Source organism: Halichoerus grypus, chromosome 5 (assembly GCF_964656455.1).
Source record: "Halichoerus grypus chromosome 5, mHalGry1.hap1.1, whole genome shotgun sequence".
Lineage (NCBI taxonomy): Eukaryota > Metazoa > Chordata > Mammalia > Carnivora > Phocidae > Halichoerus > Halichoerus grypus.
The window spans coordinates 111,419,385-111,442,875 of NC_135716.1; the positions used below are offsets into that span (position 1 = coordinate 111,419,385).

General features: G+C 36.3%; 1 protein-coding gene across 8 annotated transcripts in view; it reads left to right on the forward strand.

Moving 5' to 3' along the window:
• Nucleotides 1-23,491, forward strand: part of EVI5 (ecotropic viral integration site 5) — a 197,921-nt gene that overhangs the window by 56,579 nt on the left and 117,851 nt on the right. For all 8 annotated transcript variants that reach the window (XM_078072757.1, XM_036103381.2, XM_036103382.2 and 5 more), the window contains 7 exons: nt 1,812-2,001; nt 2,652-2,876; nt 3,688-3,762; nt 9,529-9,654; nt 11,946-12,089; nt 13,175-13,264; nt 13,368-13,465. In XM_078072757.1, coding sequence (XP_077928883.1) covers nt 1,812-2,001; nt 2,652-2,876; nt 3,688-3,762; nt 9,529-9,654; nt 11,946-12,089; nt 13,175-13,264; nt 13,368-13,465 — 948 coding nt within the window. The remainder of the gene's footprint in view (nt 1-1,811; nt 2,002-2,651; nt 2,877-3,687; nt 3,763-9,528; nt 9,655-11,945; nt 12,090-13,174; nt 13,265-13,367; nt 13,466-23,491) is intronic.

Genomic DNA, 23,491 nt, shown 5'->3' on the forward strand with positions numbered 1-23,491 from the left:
ACATAAAAGTATTTACATATGTTTACTAATTTTTCCATAGGATATATTGTGGACTTACTGAAATAATATCTGTGGAAAAAACAGTATTTAAGTAAAACATCATCATTATTTTTTTCTAATAAAGAATATTTATAGCAAATAGTTGACCCTTAATTTGCCTGGTTGTATAAATTTTTCTGTTTCTAGCAATATTTGGGATATTTTATATAAATTATGTTGAAATGGAAATGTATTAAATTATCCCATGAATAAGGATAGAATTTGTTCAATTTGTGTTATTGTGTTGTATTATTGAATATGACATATTTGGGATTTGAAGTTTTTTTTAATATGGGAATTTTGATTTTATTTCATCTCAGTATTTAATGTACTTTGTACTGAGTTAAATGCTGTCAGGGATATAAGGATGAGTAAATTATAAATATAAAGGATGTTTCTGTAGTCTGTTCAGTAGGGTTTGACATATACGTTTCTTTCCTTTATTAGTTTTTATTTATCTTAAATTACTACTGCGAGCATTTCTTATATCCTAAGCAGGTGACTTACTCAAGAAATTACTGGAAGTAAATAGAAGCCATGTTAAAAACACAAATAGCTCTTTTAGGACCCTTATTTGAATGACATGTAATTTACATCTTTATAGTGATGGAGCCACATTTTCCAACCTTTTTTTTATAGTCTGTTTCTTTATAAAAGAAATAATGGATTTGATGTTGTGATGAGTCATGGAATTGATCTCTGAAATTATCTTAATTCATCTTTCAACAGATAAGGAAACACAAAGGCTATAGGTCCTTAAGAGTGAAGAGGTCTTTGTTTGAGAGTGCAAACCCAGTGATAAATAACAGCTGTTAGTTGGCCTGAGTTTTTGGGAGATAGTAGGGATTATGGAGATTGAGTGGATTAAAGTCCTCCATCTAAAGGGAGAAGCTCTTACTCTGCTACACCTTGTTGTTCCTATGCAGAAATATGGGCCTGGTTTTGCCCTATCTTTTTATTTTTCAAGAGAACCCCAGAATTGTAAATAAATATAAATATATGTGTATATAAACAAATAAGTAAAATCTTCCAATTTTCATATTAATAATTGTTCAATTTATACAAACACTGCATGACCAAACAAAACACTTTGGGCAGATTTATATATACATGGGTAGAGAAAAATTAAAAAAGAGAAGGGATTTGGATGATTTGTATGGCTTTGCCTTGCTTTTTTCTAGCCCAGGACATATTCTAAACATATTAGGATTAGTTCTTTCATAGAATTTGTTATACCTGTTCCAACTGTAGTTTCTTTTTTCCTGAAGCCCTCCCAACTGTTTTTCTCACCAGATTTCTCCTAATTTGTATTTTTAGTGGAGATGAAGGGAAATTATAATGGGACTAATAGCACTAAAATATTTAACATAATTTACCATCAAGTTCTGAAATTGTGGGGCACCTGGTGGCTCAGTCAGTTAAGCATCCAACTCTTGGTTTCAGCTCAGTTCATGATCTCAGGGATGTGAGATCAAGCCCTGTGGCAGGCTCTGCGCTCAGTGCAGAGTCAGCTTGAGATTCTTTTCCCCTCCCTCTCCCTACCCCTCTGCCTCTCCCCCTGCTCTCTCTGTCTCTCAAATAAATATTAAAATTTTTTCAAATTGCTATGCTTAGATAACAAAAATAGCAGTAATTTTATAGATGCCAATCAGATATTATTGAAATTATGCATATTCTAAAACCACAGCTATAGTGAAGCTCTAAGTATCATCATTACTTCATCAAGTATCACTGTGAAATTAGATCTTGAGCAATTTTTAATTATGTTTTAGATTGTTAGAGACGGATAGTAAGTCTTTAAGATCTGTAAATGGGTCAAGAAGAAACAGTGGCTCCTCCCTTGTATCAAGTTCATCAGCCTCTAGCAACCTCAGCCACCTTGAAGAAGATTCTTGGATTCTTTGGGGAAGAATTGTTAATGAATGGGAAGATGTACGCAAAAAGAAGGAAAAGCAAGTTAAGGTATTCGTATTCTTTGTTGAAGTTCTTCCTCTTATCCCAAAGGGGCATCAAGGCATGGATTAATAGAAGATTTTAAAAAATCAGATTCTAGTACTTTCCAAGGGCTGTAATAGAGCTCTGCTTTATGTTTTCATTTATTTGTGCCCATAAAAGTTTTGACTGTACATATCAGTTTTTATAGATGTATCCTAATGGTAGAAATATATAGCTGAAAATTATTTTAGAAATTAAATCCTCACATTTTATAGATTCAGGAATGAAGTTGTAACATCTGATATCTTTGAATTATCGGTATTTAACTTTTTTTGCCTAAAACACCCCTTTGAAAGATAATGGTTACTGTGCTTTCATTCACAGCTCTGCAGATTATCAATTACTTCCTTAGTAGCTTTAGAGGCCATACTTTGGGAGAAATGTCAAGAATTTATCCATGGCATTGTAACCCTCTGAACAGAATAGGATACAGCCAAGGGCCAAGTCTTAGCCTTGGTTAAAAGGTTCCCTAGTATTAAGAGTAGCTTTGTGAATTATAAATTTGATAGAATGTTCTACTCCATTCCAATCCCCAGTAAGTCTTCTTTGGCTTTTAAGGTAGGAGACTTAACTGGTTCATTTTTAAAATTTTATTTTACGTTTATTTTTATTTTTAGGAGCTTGTTCGTAAAGGGATACCCCACCACTTTAGAGCAATAGTTTGGCAACTTTTATGCAGTGCACAAAGTATGCCAATTAAGGATCAGTATTCAGAACTCCTGAAAATGACCTCACCATGTGAAAAATTGATCCGAAGGGACATTGCTAGAACTTATCCTGAACACAATTTTTTTAAGGAAAAAGATAGCCTTGGACAGGAGGTTTTATTTAATGTAATGAAGGTAAGTTCTATTTATTCATTTTTTGAAATGAATTCTCAGAAGATTGAAATTATACATATAATGAAGCATGAATCCTCGGCACAATAATCAGTTTCTTCTGCAAAAATTTGTTGTTAGCCTAATTTCTGCTTTATTTTTGATGCTACATTACTGTCTAGTTTAGAGAACTTAGAAAATTCATCACTTTGCTTAGTACTAGTTGGTTGAAATCAAATAACCTATAAATCACTATACACCATAGAAAGATCATTTATGAAAATGGATAATTTATCTTCTGTGAGTTTCACAATCTAGGAACAAAGTTTTCTGCTTACTGTGGCCAGCACTGTTAAAAGTTCTTAGCCATTAAAAGTGTGCGCCATTGTAATTTTTTCTTTCAATATTGCCTTTTTTCTTCTCATAATTCTTTTCCCTTTCAACTACCTCTGCAGTTGAAATATGCAATATGCAGAAGAAATATTAATTTCTTCTTAAACCATCTCAGTTTTTCCAGTGCTTTACCCTAACCTTACTCTGGTTTTATCTCAGATAAACATTTTTAAAGCTTAGTTACTTCACTGAGTACAAATTCCTTTATTTTCTTGTCCTTAGGAGCTGTCAGTTTCTAATTGGGAAATTGTCAAAAGAAAATTTTATATAATAAATCACCTACTTTTTAAACACTTACAGGATAACTTGTATAACAAACAAGCAAAAGCTTTTCTAAAAAATAAATGGTCTTTACTCCACTGTCTCACGATTTTTAGGTTTTTAGAGAAGGAAGATATAATACATCATGTTAAAGTATTCTGAACATTTTTTTACTTTTTAGGCATATTCTTTAGTGGATCGTGAGGTTGGTTACTGTCAAGGAAGTGCTTTTATAGTTGGATTGTTGCTTATGCAGGTAAGTTAGTACAAGTATTAAGTGTCTGATTAAGTTCTTTATTGAAGTTGGAGAATTTAAAAATCATCCTTGTTTTTATTAAGCATTAGATACTGGAAATTTTTCCCTAGGCATAATTTAAATAGGGATATTTAGTTTGCAGTTTAAAATATTAAAAGTGTTGAAAATAACATATGCAATAATATCCTGCCACTAAACAAAATTTCAACTTCTTGGTATCTACATTTGGACCATAATATTCCACTAAAGCCTGTATCTACTTTTAAATCTTAACTTACATGTCAGTATTTAATAAAGACTCACCTTTTCCGAACCAAGGAGGACATGATTGAAGTGTTGATATGAAAATCTTATTAATATCATACATCTTTGCAAATTTACACAGAAATTTTGGTTGTGATAGAGTTGAGGGCTTGTTACGCCTACCTTGTTATAGGCTCTAAAATAGAGGTACTCAGTTATTCTTACTGCCCCAGAGATACAACCTATATTTCCATTACCAGCGAATAATTTTGGAGTGGGTTCGGGTGGGATGTTTTCAGAAGTCAGGGACAGGATCATCATTTATATCTTTGAGGGGAAATGGTAAATAGTGTTTTCTCTTCACCTTTGTTGAAATTTTTTTTTCAAGTCCATCATACTCTATATTATTCTCAGACTAAAATGTAATCTGAAGAGAAACCTTGGCGATAGCTATGATTTGAGTCATATATACTGGTTTTTGCATCTTAGTACTACACTGAATTCTGTGAATGTCGGCTAGATTATTTAGTCTCTCTCTGAGCCTGAATTAGGTAATACTATCTACTGTCAGATTCATTGTGAGGTCATATGAGATAATAAATGTAAAAACCTAGCTGGTGTTTTCCACATAGTAGACATGCAATAAAAGTTTGGTGTCTTGCCCAAGATCACTTTTCTTGGTAGATAAAAGCAGAGTAGGAATCTGAAACTGTTTCCCCATTCTTTGCTTCAGTTTCCTGAGAGTTCTGCCTGAGTTTTAAAGCTCTCTAACTGTGACGCTACTTTTCTGAGTAGCAAAAACCTGATGTCAGAGACATTGGTTTATAATAAAAGTGACAGATTTTTATTTTGTTTTATAACAACTACTACCATAGTTGTTATAAGAACTACTACCAATTGTTGTAGGATAATTGTCCATTTCTAGGTGACATTGGCTTGTAAATAATAAAAACAAAACTAGTTTTGTTAATGTCGAGGTGTAACGGTTTTGTACGATTGTGATTTTTCCTAATTTGTAATTGATTAGTATTGGTAGGATTTTTACTATTGAACTCAAGCATTCCTATTATCAATCCAGTAATTTTTTTTCATAATTCTATGCCTTTTACTTTCATATTAGCTCCAAAATAACCTTTCAGTAGTCATTTCTATTGAGCATTTAAAGAGCAGCTTTTCCTTACTTGAGTTAGGAATCTCCTAACAGCAGACCTAGCTCTGTAGGAATCCTAAGGGGCCATCACATTTTCCTTCAGGATACTGTAGTCTGGTAGTGGTACTTTTATTTAGTGATTAATTTACTTAGCTAGTATTGTCAATGGCAGCTAATACATTGCCATAATAATAATTTTCTAGCCTAGGGCCATAAGCTAGAAAGCCCCCTCTCTTTGTTTCTAAAGCTCATTCTGATACACCCATTGCTCTATTGCCTCCCACATACTAGCTTGGCAACGCAACTTGGAGTCTGAGAAAAAAATTTTGCAAAGTTAGCTTAATTAGTACATGTTGTTTGAAAATAGCTAAAAGTGCTGGATATATGTTTTGTGTGTATCTTAATACTCATATAAAATTAGGTAGATTTTGCCACCGTTAGACCTTTGCAAAAGGCATGGATTCTCTTTAAGTTAGTGTCATAGAGAAAGTATGTAGCAGCACGATTGTTCTTCATATTTATATTTCACTTGGTGTCACACTTTTTCATTTTGTGACCATTGTTTCAGTCTTTTTGAGAAGGGCCCACTGATTTTTTTCTTTTGGGTCTTTTATTCAATTATTTCAACTCATTTTTTTAAAAATATTGTCAGTTCCCATATCAATGCTATTGCAGAGGAAGAAGGGAATGAAACTTTTTTTGATATGTTCAGAAGAGAAGGAATTCTTGTAAGACAAAAAAATGTATTCATTCCCACTGTGACTAGAATGAGGGGTGGTAGGGGTGGAATGCAAAGGGGAAGGTAGTGGTAGGAGAAGAGGTTAGAGAAGTAGTAAGGGGTCATGTAATGTAGGATCTTGTAAGGATTTTGGCTTTTACTGAGGATATGAGAAGCCACTAGGGTATTTTGAGCCGTAGAGTGAAATGGTCTAATTCATGCTTTGAGAGGATCACTCTGGCAGTTCCATGCTGTACAGGGAATAGACAGGAAGAAAGCACAGGGAGGTGGCAGAGTGACCCATGAATGATGTAGGAAAAACATTGAGTTCAAAGCCGATGGCCAGGAAAAAATTCTTGAGATGACTTTGGTGCAAAAGGTGGTTTTTAATAAAACACAGAAACAGAACCCATGGGCAGAAAGAGTTGTACTGCGGTCATGAGGAGTGGCCCATTATATACTTTCAAGTTGGGAGGGGTTAGGGATAGCGTAGTCTCTAAGGAGTTTTGGGAACAAGGTTTCCAGAACCTTGAGGGGGCTAGCTATTGTTGGGTAAAGGTCATTTATTCCTGTCTAGTAAAACCTTAGTCATGAGACCCTTCAGATGTATATCAGTGGGTCGTATGTTTGGGGGATGATTGCCAACATGTATCTTGGGGAGTAGAGATAAAGGAAATTTCCAAAGGAATTTTTATATGTTAAAGTAGACTTACAGGTTCCTGGGGTTGGGCTAAGATTGCCTTTTATCCTTAGCAAAATATTAACATCGAGGCAGCTGAGTTCCTGGAGGAATATCGCTCTGCCTGTGTCACGGTCTTGTCAGTGGAGCAGAATGGAGAGACTTTTCCTCTGCTTTTGTTTCCCACATCAATGAAGAGCCTTGTGGAGTTGTCCAGACAACGGGCTGCTCTTTTGATGGTGGTTTGGACTAGCTGTGAATGGTCGGAGGTGGTTGATTCTTGAAATAATTTGAATTTAGAGCCAACAGGAGTTACTGAAAGATTAGATGTGGAGTAAAAGAGGAAGGAGATTGTGATGACGCATATGGATTTTGAGTGGAAGTTTGGGCAAGGAATGGCAGGGTAGGAAATTACAAGTGGTTTGAGATGTCTTTTGGACATCCAAGTGGAAATGTAAGTAGGGCATTTGAAAATATGAGACGAGAACTAAAGGTTCAGGCCAATAGAAGAGAGAGTCTAGGGGTTATAAAATGGGTACAGAGGCAGGTAGGATGGTATTTGTGGTGGTGTGAGAATGGGAAAATTCTGTTCTAATTGCTTCTAATTTTTAAAAAATTGAAATACCAAATAAGATCATTAGCTTAGAGTTGAGTGGGAAGGAGGTAATGGAAGCTTGAGGACAGAGAAGTTTGAAATGGTGGCCTAGGAGAATGAGAGTGATTGAATTAGGGAAATAAAATATACCAGAAGCATTAAGTACCCACTGACATTAGTGGTCCTGAATTCAAAGTGAGACCAGCCAGCATGGTTAAGTGTTTTGTTTTTACCCAGCCACTTTCTGCTATCTAGATGTAGTTGTAGAGTTGGATTTATCCAAGGGTGGAATTTTTGAGTTGGAATTATTACTGAGAGAGAGAGGCAAGAGTAATTGTAGATATAAGTGAATGAATAAATGTAACAGGGTAGGTAGCAGAGAGCACAGGAACAGAAAAAAGGTAGTGTGCTATAAATGACTGATATGCTTGCAAAGTCATATAGCTGTAAATACTCTGTGTGTATTAATCTTCATTGCAACCCTATGAAATAAGTGCTGTTATTTTACCCATTTGATATATGTTGAAACTGAGCAATAGAGAGTAACCTCTATTTGCTGAAGGTCACAGAAACAGAACCCATGGGCAGAAAGAGTTGCACTGGGGTCATGAGGAGTGGCCCATTATATACTTTCAAGTTGGGAGGGCTTAGGGATAGCGTAGTCTCTCCCACTCTATTAAGTGGTATTTGAATCTTAAGTGGTGTGGCTCTAGAGCCTGAGTGAGGATCATTGGAGGAAAGGAAGGCAAAGATCTGCTAGGCCAGGGAATTAGTCCTCATGAAAATGAGTAGGGTTTGGGTCGGTGACCTAGAGGTTTGTAGATACTACAAAAAAGAAGAGTCATAAGTAACACCTACAGGTATTGTTTCAGAGAGAAGGGGGAGTTAATGCAATGACAATGAGTCAGTAAGGTCCAGGGAAGGACATATACCTCTCTAATCCTTGGCTTCTTCCAGTGCTATGGGAGAGAAAACAGCCACCTTAGCGGAGACAAGTTTCAGTTAGAGGAAAATGGTGAAAGAACATCTGGTAGAGAGATTGAGGATGTAGGTAGGATATTTTGTTGATGGCAGGTTATGAGTTCCAGAAAGTGCTGTGGAAAGGGTTTAGGGAAGGCTGGATATAGGGTTAGATTAAGGAGCAGTAGAACCACATGGGATGAGAGTTCTGGATTGTTGGGCTTCTTGCAGTGGGGCTGTAGGGCTTGAAGGGATTGATAGGAATAGTCTCCAAGGCAGAACTGTGGCTGTGTGTGTGGGGAGGAAGGAAGTACAGGTTTTACCAACAGTAACACTTGACTTCTATCCATGGCTGTGTCAAGGCCAGGAAAAATGTTATTAGAAGCAGTCTTTAGTAAGAAGAATACCTAGAGAACCTTTGAGTTTCCTCTTTTAAAACACATTGTTATAATGTGAGTGAATGAGCATTAGAAAATTAGAAAATATTCTGAGTATCTGTGTAGCTCTTACATTCATTATCTTATTTGATAGTTTTTCTTGTGAGTTACACATAAAATGTGAAATTGGTACTTTTAAACCTTGCTTACAGATTCTTTGAAATTTTATTTTACAAGTTTGTGTGTGTGTGTGTGTGTTTAACACCTATACTGTATCCTATCATTTCTGCTCAGAACTGTTGAAAGTTTTCCCATCACACATAAGATAAAAGTCCAAATCCTTACAGTGGCTTCTGAAGCTCTATGTAATTTGGTTCCCTGTATTTCTCCTTCATAACCTAACTGCACTTGTAGAATTCCTCCTAATTAGTAGTCTCCTATTTGCTGTTCCTTTAGCATGCCAATTGTGATTCTACTTCAAGGCCTTGTTTATTCATTCTCCCAGGACTGTTCTTTCCTCAGTTGCCCCCTTATTTCTTCAGTATTCTGTTCAAATGCTCCCCTATCAAGGGACTTTCCCTAATCTGCCTACATAAAATAGCAGTGTATCTTCCAGCATTTCCTGTACCCTACTCTATTTTCTTTCTGTAGCACTCAAAACCATCTGGCATACATACTAATTGATTTATTACATTTATCGTCTGTCTCCCCCCAGTAGGATGTTCAAGTTCCATGAGGGTAGAGTGTTTATTTTGTTCACTGGTATATACCCAGAAAAACAGAAGTATCTGGCTCTAAATGAATATTGGTTGATTGAATTCATGAATTAGGCAAGTGAGGCAGTTAGTCTCAGAGGTTATAAGATTTAACTTCTCATTCTGAGAATGGGAGATTGGAACCTTTTGATTCCTACTTAACATTGTATCACATGGCCACTCAAATCAGTGTTTATAGATGAATGGGTACTTAGTTTAAATAGAATTTAGCTTATTTGTGTATGACAGAACATTAACCTATGTTGCTTTTTTTCCCCTCCTAATGTAGATGCCAGAAGAAGAAGCTTTCTGTGTATTTGTTAAATTAATGCAAGATTATAGACTTCGTGAACTTTTTAAACCAAGTATGGCAGAATTGGGCCTTTGTATGTACCAGTTTGAATGCATGATACAGGTAAAATTGTAGTTTTTTTTTTTTTTTTAAGATTTTGTTTATTTGACAGAGAGAGACACAGAGAGAGAGGGAACACAAGCAGGGGCAGAGGGAGAGGGAGAAGCAATCCCGCGGAGCAGGGAGCCCGACAAGGGGCTCGATCCCAGGACCCTGGGATCATGACCTGAGCCGAAGGCAGATGCTTAACGACTGAGCCACCCAGGCACCCCTAAAATTGTAGTGTTAACAAAAAGGCATATTGCCTTTATATTTGTGTCATCTTGGTTTGAGTGACAACTAAGCAAATTTAATGTTAAAAGCATTATAGCAATTGAAAAATCAGTGTTTTAATCATGTGATCATTTGTTCGTTGGTTAACACAGTTTAGACCTACTTCCCAGTTAGATACTGTTTACAGGTAGATCACAGTCTGGAACTTGACTGCAGTTTTCATATTCAGACTTTAAGCATTTGTTCCAAATCTATCACAACCACATTGCCTAAATGCATGAGTTTCCTTTTTATGCCCTATTGTATTCTGTTGTTAAATAGACTGTGCTCTCATAGGAGCTTATGACATTATGACACTGACATCAGTTCATTTCCTTTGAGACTTGGCTGTTCTGGTTCTTTCAGTCCTTTCTCCTACCTTTCCCTTTTTATCTCACTCTTTTGCTAGCCTGTAATCTTTTCTTAAAATAAGGCTTTTATGTTGCTAGTTTAAGACCAAGAGTCTAGTGACTGTGTGAGGGTATATAGAAGAGGAGGAGAGGAATCAAAATCAAGTGAAAAATATATTTTGGAATATTTTACCTTTCTGGAGTTAATTTACATATATATAGTAGATATATATATATTATTAACTAATATATTATATACTAATAATATATATAGTAAGCTATATATATATATATATTTTTTTTTAAGATTATATTTATTTGACAGAAAGAGAGAGAGCACAGATAGGCAGAGTGGCAGGCAGAGGGAGAGGGAGAAGTAGGCTCTCCACAGAGCAGAGAGCCCGACGAAGGGCTCGATCCCAGGACCCTGGGATCATGACCTGAGCCGAAGATAGCTTCTTAACTGACTGAGCCACCCAGGTGCCCCTATAGTAAACTATAAATATATAAATTAGTTTACTGTATTGTCCGGTAATATAATGGTGTATTTTCATTTACTTAAATTTCAATTAGATAAGCAGAACTTAAGAATATAGGTTAATGATTCACCTGACATGAGAACCACTTTTACAAGTCTCCTTTTCCCTGGCAGCCTTACCTACAAGAATTTTAAAATGCTTTCCTTTGTATGTGTGGTGGGGACAAAAAGGGATATGCAAAATGTTGGCACATTTTAAAGAAGACAAAGTAGGTCTTGAGATGATTCTTAGTTAAAGTTTTCTTTCTGAAATAGTAGGCTTTTTTAAAAAAGATTTTATTTATTTATTTGAGAGAGAGAGCATGAGTGTGCATGAGGGGGTGGGGTAGAGGGAGAGGGAGAAGTGGACTCCCTGCTGAGCAGGGAGCTTGATGTGGGACTGGGAGATCACACTGACTTGAGCCACGTAGGGACCCACGTAGGCTTGTTTTTAACCAACCTTAATCTCTCGTGGTTTATTTTCAGTTAATGTGTCATTTATGTTTTGAATTACTAGAATTGAGGAAGCATCTGTATTTTAGGTGAGAAGGTAGGAAGGTAATCAGTGGTAGATAGCACATGAATGTGTTTCAGTATAGCATTTCTTTCCTTTAAAAAAATTTTTTTGGAATTATTATAGTTTATATAAAAGTATTGAGAATATCAGACCCCATGTTCCTACCAACATGATTAAACAAATATTAAAGTTTTATTTACTTGTTTTGTTATTTTTATTAATAAATGTTACAGATACAGCCTAAGTTCTAACTCCACATCCTTTTCCCCTTCTTCCCTTCCCTGATAGTAACCATCATCCTGAATGTATCAATTTCTACATCTTAACTTTTTTTTTTTTAAAGATTTTGTTTATTTATTTGACAGAGAGAGAGAGACAGTGAGAGAGGGAACACAAGCAGGGGGAGTGGGAGAGGGAGAAGCAGTCTTCCCGCCAAGCAGGGAGCCCGATGCGGGGCTCCATCCCAGGACCCTGGGATCATGACCCAAGCCAAAGGCAGACGCTTAATGACTGAGCCACCGAGGCGCTCCACATCTTAACTTTTCTAAGTGATGCCTGATCTTTGTGTTTGATATAGGCTTATCTCGTATACACACAGTAATCTGGTTTGAAATGCTCAATTTTACTGTGTTTTAATTAATTCTTTTCTTCTCTTTAGGAGCATCTTCCAGAGCTCTTTGTGCATTTTCAGTCTCAGAGTTTTCATACCTCAATGTATGCATCATCCTGGTTTCTGACTATCTTTCTTACGACTTTTCCATTACCAATTGCAACAAGGATATTTGATATCTTTATGTCCGAGGTAAGCTAATGGGCAGGCTGAGCAAAGGAATCATTGGGTTAATCATTAGTGCAAAGCAGTGAGGAGCCATGTGTTCCATACTAAACTACTTACTTTGATATTCTCCTTTAAACCTGTAATAACCCTATCAAGTACTGTTAGTACATTTAATAGATGATAGATGAGGAAGCTGAGACTTACTGGAAGGTTAAGTAGCTTGTCTGTGGACACACAGCACATAAGTAGTGTAGTAACCATCGTTCAAATACAGGCAGTCGAAATCTGGAGCCCACACTCTTAAACCTCTGTATCACCTCCTGATTGATTTAGTGAGAATTAGTGAGAAGTGAAATTTGCCTTACAGTTAATATTATTGCTCTGCATCTGTTACCCAAAGAGCAAGAAGTAATGAATATATTTTTTTTATATTCCGTGAATATATTGCAGGTTTAATTGTCATTGTCATGTTGTAGTCATCTTTTGTCTTTTATTCTATATTTTGGATGAGAAGGTAGGCAGGTTAGGTGACAAATTGTAGGTAGCACTTGAAAGTGTTATTAATCAGTATTAATAAAGGCTGGCTGGCTCAGCCGGGAGAGCATGTGATTCTTGATCTCAGGGTCATAGAGCTTACTTAAAAATAAATAAAATAAATAAATAAATAAATAAATAGATAGATAGATAGATAGAATATCTTAATCAAACCCAGTGTTAATTGTTGTTAATTACATCTTGGGAAGATTAGCTTATATTACCTAGTTAAATTAGTTTAGTTTGGAGCCAGGAAACTGTGATTTGTGTGCTGACCCTACTGGTTCAGGTACTAAAACTGTCCTTCCACTTATTTTTGTAAATAGTTTTCTTGGAACATAGCCATGCCCATTTGTTGTGTTATCTCCGTCTGCTTTTGGTCTTAGTGACAGAGTTGAATTGTGACAGTAACCACATAGCCTACAAAGCCTAAAATATTTGCTATCTGACTTTTTACAAAAAAAGTTTGCCAGTTCTAGTAAGACAAATATTTACCTTAGTATTCTTTTGAATGATTAGTTTTTGTCAATGGAAGAGTAAGACAAGTTTGGCTTTATAAAAATGTGTTTCCACAGGGTTTAGAAATAGTGTTTCGAGTAGGATTAGCACTTCTTCAAATGAATCAGGCAGAACTGATGCAACTTGACATGGAAGGGATGTTACAGGTAGGTCAGTTCATGATTTCTTGAGTGTCTTTAGATTTTACTCTTAATTAGTCAGTAATAAACAGCACTAAGTAGTTCTTATACTTTGCTTATGTTTTATTAGCACTTTCAGAAGGTCATTCCACATCAGTTTGATGGTGGTCCAGACAAATTAATCCAGGCAGCTTACCAAGTCAAATATAACTCAAAAAAAATGAAAAAGTAAGTATTTTATATTTTGGTTTTTAGTCATGGGTATTTGTTGAAGCATATAGGAGATTAAATAGAAGTGTCAAAACAGTCCAATGATAAGTGCAGTTTTCTTCCTCAGTTTATAGAACTGTAGCATTTTATTTGGTGGTACTGGTTTCAATATAACATTAATGTTGGAATTTCATACTTCTCTTAGTAGTGGTGCTTGTGACCATTATATATTACCTGTGAAACTCCCCTTTCCCATTCCACATTGACTGGAATTAGGAACCTGTGAGTGTGCTGTTATTTTGAAAACCACTTCTGTGGTGTGATCCAACTTCACTGACATTCTTTTCTGCTCAACCCCAGACTGTAACTTAAGTTCAGGATTAGTCTAACCAACAAGGTAGACATGAGGTATAGATTGAGAATTTAAGTTGTTTTTTTTTAAAGATTTTATTTTTATTTTGATAGAGACACAGCAAGAGAGGGAACACAAGCAGGGGGAATGGGGTAGGGAGAAATAGGGAGAAACAGGCTTCCTGCCGAGCTGGGAACCCAATGTGGGACTCGATCCCAGGACCCTGGGACCATGCTGAGCCAAAGGCAGATGCTTAACGACTGAGCCACCCAAGTGCCCTAAGTTTTTTTTTTTTTTATTGTGTATTATTTTCTAATGAAACTTTTCTTGTTATATATTTAATGGAAGTCCAAGGTAAGCAGTCTTGGCTCCCAAAGATTTTTTGAAATATGGTAAAGGTATTAAGAATGACAGCTCTTGTTCTTCCAGCTTCTGTATTTAAATAAATCTTAGCCAGAGGTCATAATTACCATTCCTGACACTATTTTCTGTGGTACAAGATACTTTAAAATAATAGCAATACTATATGCTAACAGTTCTCAGTATCTTCACTGCTGTAACATAAAATTCCATTCACATGTATGACATACTCCCATGGATGTTCCTACCCAGGAAATATATTAGAATATGAGTGAGAATTATGTTATTAAAATTAGCTCTAGGGGCACCTAGGTGGCTCAGTCTGAGGTTAAGCGTCTGCCTTCAGCTCAGGTCATGATCTTGGGTCCTGGGATCGAGTCCCCCATCGGGCTCTCTGCTCAGTGGGGAGTTTGCTTTTCCCTCTCCCTCTGACCCTCCTCCCTGCTTGTGCTTGCTCTCTCTCTCTCAAATAAATAAATGAAATCTTATAAATAAATAAAATCAGATCTAATTCACAAAAACAAGCCAATTTATGAGCTTTCACTATTATTATTAATAAATTACTTGTGAAATTACACCATGATGTTGAGACATTATTGACAAAAAAGCAATTCTGTTCTATAATTGATAAAACCTTTAGGGGCCATGTCAACTTCCAGCTCTTGGTAAAACCACATTTAAATCACACTAGCCAAAAAGAGAATTTATTTTACTTTAATTACAGAGAACAACATAACTGATTTTCCTTTTAGATTTTATTTATCACCATTATAATCCCATTTCTGAAATTCTGGTTATGCTATTTACTTATCAAACTTACAACCCTCTAGTTCTTTCACTCTCTTACTCATACAATATCTCTGTTCCACTTAAGATCTCTACTCTGATGTTAAATAGCCTTCCTCTGATCCAAATAAGCATACTTCATCTGATGTTTTGTACCCTGTGTTCATGTAGCCAAGTGTCAGAGAACATTGCATAAACAAATTGCTGGCAGTAAGTTGTATCTGCATTGTCACTTCATGTGTATTTTTATTGACCTTGATTAATTATCCCATTCCCCATGGTGATTATTTCAAACTTTGCCATTTTTCCCAGATTCTGTGCCCATTTTGCCCTGTCTAACTCTTTGGCAGGCTATTTTGCTTGTTAATTCATCAGCCATCATTTTTCAAGCTCTCTGAACTTTTTCTCCTATAATTTCCAGCTTATAGAGTTAGCCATATTTCTTTTCTTCCCTTTTCAGAATGTAGTATTTCTGTGCCTTTACAGTGCTAATTCAGGATGTTATTTCCATCTCTTCCAGGTCCTTGCTCCACTAGTTTTTTCTACTTTTATCTTCATCCCTTCCTTCTGTTTCATTTTCTTCAATGTACAAAGGTATTTTTGAGTTCTGACTTAAAAACAACAAAACAAAACCTACCTCAACATAGCATTTCATTCTCCTTTTATGAAACTTAATTGTGAAGGAAAGAATAGTTTACTCATTAGCTCCAGATCATATTTCATCTGCCATTTTTTTTTTTCATTTGGGACATTTTTCAAATATACAGAGAGACACTGGAATAATAAAGAAATATCCATATGCTTATCATCTAGATTAAAGTTAATATTCATCTTTTTAAAAATTTTAATTCCAATATAGTTAATAACACACAGTGTTATATTAGTTTCAGGTATACAATATAATGATTCAGCATTAATATTTTGTCATTTACTTCATCTACTTTCTTAGTGGATAAAATTATATTTTTTTGAAAGTAAATTACAGAATTCATGACATTTCACTCCTTCAGTATTCAGTATATAAAGCAGGATGAAGGACATAGAGTGATGGGGTGCTATTTTAGGTAGAGCACTCAAGGATAGAGCACATAGACTGATAAGGTACCATTTGAGCAGACACCTGAGAGAAATGAGAGAGCAAACCATGTGATAGTATTCCATGCTGAGAGAACAGTAAATGTAATGACTAAGGCCAGAATGTGAGCGATACGTTTTGGGTTTTTTTTTTTAATTTTAAAAAATTTTTCTTTTTTTTTTTTGTGATCAATATGTTTAAAGAATAGCAAAAAGCCAGTGTGACTGTAGCATAGGTAAATAGGAGTGTGTTGGCCAATGAAATCCAAAACATAGTAGGGAGCAAGGGGTATTTAAAGCTGGGCTGTTTTATAAGGTAGTTACTACCTACATGTGGCTATTTAAATTTTAAAAACTAAAGATTAATTCATCAGTTATATTAGCCACATTTCAAGTGCTCATTGTCACTTAGATTTGGCTAGTGGCTACCATATTAGACAGCATAGATCTAAAACATTTTCACTGTTGGTAAAGATCTGTTGGACATGTTGGCCTCCTCAGGGACCAGACTTATATTTTTAAGTCTAAGGGAAACCATTAGAGAATTTTGACAAAAGTGACATCACCTTATTTCAAAATTTCACTTTTTGCTGTCTAGAAGAGTAGGTAGCGGTTGGCCAAGTGAAGAGAAGGCAGGCATTTTAGGCAGAAAGGTAGTATGTACAAAGGCTCAGAGGTTCCTTTAAGACAAGAAATTTGTAAGCAATTATTCTTAGGTTTTTTTGTTGTAATGTTTTTTTTCTTTTTTTAAGATTTTATTTATGGGGCGCCTGGGTGGCTCAGTCGTTAAGCATCTGCCTTCGGCTCAGGTCATGATCCCAGGGTCCTGGGATCGAGCCCCGCATCGGACTCCCTGCTCGGCAGGAAGCCTGCTTCTCCCTCTCCCACTCCCCCTGCTTGTGTTCCCTCTCTCGCTGTCTCTTTCTCTGTCAAATAATTAAATAAAATCTTAAAAATAAATAAATAAATAAATAAATAAATATTTTGTTTTATTTTTTTATTTTTTAAAGATTTTATTTATTCATTTGAGACATAGGGATACAGAGAGAGAGAGAGAGCATGAGCAGGGAGAGAGGCAGAGGGAGAGGGAGAAGCAGGCTCCCCGCTGAGCAGGGAGCCCAATGCGGGGCTCCATCCCAGGACGCTGGGATCATGACCTGAGCCAAAGGCAGACGCTTAACCATCTGAGCCACCCAGGCGCCCCAAGATTTTATTTATTTTTTGACAGAGAGACAGCGAGAGAGGGAACACAAGCAGGGGGAGTGGGAGAGGGAAAAGCAGACCTCCCGCTGAGCAGGGAGTCCGATGCGGGGCTGGATCCCAGGACTCTGGGATCATGAGCTGAGCTGAAGGCAGACGCTTAATGACTGAGCCACCCAGGTGCCCCTGTTGTTGTAATTTTTATTTTGGTATACTTTTAAACTTTTAAAAAAGTTATAAATAATATGTGTGTGTGTAAGTAAAACCCATACCCGTTTTTAGGGGATCCATTTGAGAGTAAGTTAAGATACTGTGCCCTTTTTTCTTAAATACTTGAATGAATGTGTACTTCCTAAGAACAAGGACTTTTATTTTTTTAGCAGAACCCAATAGTTAATCAAAATCAGGAAATTATCATAGATACAGTACTATTACCAAATTCCCAAAGCATGTTCACGTTTTATCACTTTTCTCAGTTAATACTCTTTGTAAGTCCCCCCTTTCAGACCCCTGCCTAATCCTCTCTCCTGTCCACTCCCTACCCCTCACCTCCTGGGTTTTGGATCCACTTTAAGTACTCCAGGATCATGTATTGCATTAATTGTGTCAGATCAATCTCCTTTAATCTGAAACACTCCCTCCACTCTTCTTGTATGTCTTGACCTTGATACATTTAAAGAGTACAAGCTAGTTATTTTGTGGAAAATCCCACAGTTTGGGTTTTTCTTGCATTTCCTCATGAGTAGATTCACGTTGTGCATTTTTGGCAGGTATACCAATGATGTGTCTTTTCAATTAACCATGCAGTGGGTGCATGATAATGGTTTACCTCAGAATTGATGATGGTATCTCTAATCATTGGGTTAAGGTGATGTCTGCCAAGTTTAACTACAATAAAGTTATTATTTTGTCTTCTATTATTATTTGTTTCCAGATGCTTTGAGATTATATACTATCCTGTTCCTTACCACAACTTCTTTCACCAGATTTACATCCACTTAAGATTTTCTCACTCTCCCATTCCTTCTGTATTAATTGGCATTCTACTGTAAGGAAGAGCTTTTCCTTTTCTCTAATATATTTATTCATTTATTTATATAAGTGTGAATTTGTGGGCTCTTTTTTTATTTGGTGAATTATAATTCATTATTCTCCAGTTATCCCTGCTTTGTCCAGTAGGAGTCCTTTCAAGCTGGCTGTTGTGTCCTTTTGACATGTCCCCATGGTTCTTTGAGAATTTCCTTATTTTAAGACAACAAAAAGCTCTAGGCTCATCTTGTCTCTTACCTGCTCCTGCACAGGAGCAAGTCATTTCTCCAAAGAGCCTTGATTTCTTTTAGTAAGCTTTTAAAATGTTGCCTGAAGGTAATGGATAGACACTGAAGCAGTTGGCCTCTGGGAGTGGCATGATCCAAATCAACATTCTAAAAATGTCATCCTGGTAATAGTGTGCAGAAGAGATTGAATTATGAAACTGGCAGTAGAGAGAACAATTATGAGGTTCCTTTAGTAATTAAGGCAAGATATAATGAAGGCCTAAAAATGCTGCCAATAAAAGAATGATGTAGCTCTGTAGTTTCTTTGAAGTCGCTTTGTAGAAACCTTATAAGCACACCTTGGCCAGCTGATCAAGGTCAATATCAATAGTGATATCCTGGTGATAATTTGTACCCTTGATATGATGTGATGAAAATGGGACTGACTTCTGTGGTCTTCTTCCTCCAAACCCATAACCTCAATACAATCATGAACAAACATAAGAGAAATCCCAATTGAGGAATATTCTTCAAAATACCTGACCAGTACTTCTCAAACAAAGTCATCAAAAACATGGAAGGTCTTAGAAATTGTCACAGCCAAGAGGAGCCTAAGAAGACATGGCAACTTAATGTAATGTGATTCCCTGGATGGGATCCTAGAATAGGAGAAGGACATTAGACAAAAATTTAGAAATCTGAATGTAGTATGGACTTTAGTTAACAGTGTATCAATATTAGTTCATTAATTGTTACAAATGTTCTATACTAATGTAAAATGTAAAACAGGAGAAACTGGGGACAAGGTATATGGGAACTCTGTGCTCTTCTCACTTATTTTGTAGATCTAAAACTCTTCTCAAAAATAAAGTTTATTAAAAAACTACTATCAGTGCAGTTGGAGAGGCAATAATATATTTTAGAGCATTGTTAAGAAGGTTGAATTGAACGTGCTTGGTGACTGAATTGGGAAGCAAGGATTAAATGAGGATTTCTAGTGTTTTGTTTTAGGTGCATGAGTGAGTAATGATAACATTTATCACCTAACACATAACAAAATATTCACTTCAAAGTAGGCACTTGTGAAGACTGTAAACTTCAACAGTGCAGCCATTGTTCAAAACATTTTTTACCTCTTTGGAGTCTTTTATAAATTCTTTTGGATAGCCTATTCTTTTAGATATACTAAAGTAAGAGACATGGTAGCATACAGTCAAGGGTGTGACCTTAGGCAAGTTTCTCAGTCTTTCGAAGCCTCCAAATGGGCATAACAAGCTGCATTAAAAAGTCAGGTTTGTGGGAGGATTGTGGGAAGATGGAGTAGAAGGCACCAGGAATCTGTCTCCCACCTAGAAAACAATTGCTGTGGCAGAATCTGATGTGACTCTTTTGGAACTCTGGGGCTTATTGAAGCCTTGTAACTTCTAGGAGAAGGCTGCGATGGTGAATTGTGGTTAATTTGGTCAGTTTCAACTCTTAGCACATTAGCACCCCTTAGCACCATCCTGTACCCTTCAGCCACATGGTAAGCAGCTGTGCTTGTATTTCTGGAGCAACTTTCATGCAGCTTGTAGGAACCAGGGTGGGCAAAAATGACCTTGTCTTCTATATATCAGAGATCTGTGTGCTCTGATCAGTGATTGCTGTGCTGTTTCTGATCACAGGTGCAAGAAAGTGAGCAGCCATTGGTGTTGCACCACTTTCCATTGTTGCAAGTCCCCTCTTCCTCCGGCTGAAATAACTACCAAGAGACTTAAAGGGCGTCATCCTTCTCTTCCTTTTATTTTTCTTTTCTCCCCGCTTTTGGGAGCCAGACAGGAAAGACTAGGACATTCAAAAACAACTGCATATTTGGGGGAAATTAGAAAGTGACTGTGTGTGCCCAGGGAAAGGCTCAGAAAAGTCCTGAGACAGTTTACAGCTCAGGTTGATCTTCAGCACAAAGATAGCCTGTAACAATCAAAAAGACAAAATCAATAACAAAAAACAGCAAGCTCTGGGGAGAGGGGAGACTGATTTCCTGAGTTACCACATTACTAGATTCAAATGTCTAGTTTTTAACAAAAATCACAAGGTATATGAAGAAAAGGAAAGTATAGCCCAAAGGAAAAGAATATTGACCCTTGAACAACATGGATTTGAACTGTGCTCATCCACTTATATGCAGATTGTTTTCAATAAATGCAATACAGTACTGCAAATGTATTTTCTCTTATAATTTTCTTAATAACATTTTCTTTTCTCTAGCTACCTTCATCATAAGATTATAGTATATAATATATACAGAATATATGTTGACTGTGCTATTGGTAAGGGTTCCAGTCAACAGTAGTGAAGTTTTTGGAGAGCCAGAAATTATACACAGATTTTCAACTGTCCAGGGGTGTCAGCACTTCTGATTCTCATGTTGTTCAAGGGTCAGCTGTAAATAGAAACTATTATCTGAAAGAGACTTGATGGCAGATAAAGTAGACAGAGACTTTAAAAGAAGCTCAAAGAACTAAAGTAAGAAGTGGGGAAGATTGAGAAAAAGATGAACAAAATGGAAATATTAGTAAAGAGATAGAAAACCTAAAAGGAAACAAAAAAAATTCTGGATCTGAAAAGTCCAGTAACTGAAATGAAAGACTCATAGAGTGATTAAAAATCAGATTTCAGCAGGCAGAAGAATAAGTGAACTTGAAGATAGAATATTGGGAATTACTGAATTTGAGGAACAAAAAGAATAAAGATCAAAGAAAACTGAACAGAGTCAAAGGGGACCAACATACACATTGCAAGAGTCCCAGAAGAAGAGAGAAAGGGTCAGAGAAAATATTTGAAGATATAATGGCTGAAAACTTCCCAAATTTGTTGAAAGACATGAATATAAACATCCAAGAAGCTCCGCGAACTCCAGGTAATGTGAAGTCAAAGAGATCCACACTGAGATACATTATAATCACACTTGCAAAAGACAGAGAAAATCTTGAAAGCAGCAAAAGAGAAGCCAGTCACCACATAAAAGAGGTTCTTAATAAGACTACAAGAGTACAAGCAGAGTTCTCATCATAAACTTTTGAGTCCAAAAAACAGTGGGCCAATATATTCAAAGTGCTAAAAGAAAAAAATTGTCAACCAAGAATCCAAATCTGGCAAAACTGTCCCTTAAAAGTGAGGAAAAATGGGGCGCCTGGGTGGCTCAGTCGTTGGGCATCTGCCTTCGGCTCAGGTCATGATCCCGGGGTCCTGGAATCGAGCCCCGCATCGGGCTCCCCGCTCCGGGGCGGGAGGCCTGCTTCTCCCTCTCCCTCTGCCCCCGCTTGTGTTCCCTCTCTCGCTGTGTCTCTGTCAAATAAGTAAATAAAATCTTAAAAAAAAAAAAAAAGTGAGGAAAAAAAATCAAGACATTTTCAGACAAAGATTGAGGGAGCTCATTACCACTAGACCTGCGTTGCAAGAAATGCTTGTTCATGTAGGGTGAAAGGAAAGGACACTAGACAATAATTCAAAGTTGTATAAAGAAATAAAGATTCTAATTAAGGTAAACACATGGGCAATTATAAAAGCTATTATTTTAACAGTGGGTTGTAACTCCACTTTTTGTTTTCTACATGAATTAAGACTAATACATTAAAGAAAACTGGGGTGTCTGGGTGACTCAGTTGAGTGTCTGACTCTTGATTTTGCCTCAGGTCGTGATCTCAGGGTCATGGGACTGAGCCCCATATCGGGCTCTGTGCTTGGGCACGGAGTGTACTTGAGATGCTCTCCCTCTCCCCCATGTACCTCCCCCTGCTCGCTCACTTTCTCTCTGTCTCTCCCTCTCAAATAAATGAAATACTAAAAAAAGAACAATTACTGGTCTAAAAGCTAGTATTAATGTAATTTTTGTTTGTAACTCCAAATCTTGTTTTCTACATAATTTAAGAGTAGATACTGTATACCTGAAGCTAATATAACACTGTATGTTAACTACACTGGAGTTAAAATTTTAAACATTTTTAAAATATCTTAAAAAGTGATTATGACCAGTGCACATGCATACACAACTAAATCACAAAGAAATGGAAAATCAGAATAGATCTATAAGTAGTAAAGTGATTAAATCAGTAATCAAAAGTCTCTTGAGAAGAAAATCCCTGAACTTGTTGACTTTACTGCTGAATTCTACTACACATTTAAAGAACTAATGTCTTTTTAAACTTTTTCAAAAAATAGGAGGGAATACTTCCTAACTCATTCTGTGAGGCCAGCATTATTACCCTGATAGGAAAACCAGGTAAGGACACACTAGATAAATATCCCTTATAAACATTGATGCAAAAGTCCTCAACAAAATATTGGTAAACCAAATTCAGCAGTGTACTAAAAAGACTATATACCACTACCAAATGGGATTTATTCCTAGAATGCAAGGATAGTTCAACATACAAAAATTGATCAATGTAATATACCACATTAACAGAATGAAGGGAAAAAAACCACAGGATCATCTCAGTTGATACAGAAAATGTATTTGACAAAATTCGGTATCCTTTCGTGATTGAAACACTCAACAGAGAAGGAAAAGAAGGCAACTACCTCAACATAATAAAAGCCATCCATATATGAAAAACCCACAGCAAACATCATACTTGGTGGTAAAAGACTAAAACCTTTTCCTCTAAGATCAGGAACAAGGCAAGAATCGTTGATATTGCCATTTCTATTCAACATAGTACTGGAAGTAGCAAAAGAAATAAAGAGGAAAAGAAATAAAAGTCATCCAAATTGGAAAAGAAAAAATTATCTCGGTTGACAGCATGATCTTATATGTAAAAAAACCCTTCTACAAAAACAGCTAATAAACGAATGCAGCAAAGTAGCAGATTACAAAGTCAACCCACAAAAAATTAATTGCATTGCTATACCTTAACAATGAAAAGGAAATTAAGAAAGCTATTCTGTTTACAATAGCATCAAAAAGAATAAAATATGTAAGAATTAACTGAGGAAGTGAAAGATGTATACAATGAAAACTGCAGAACATTTCTG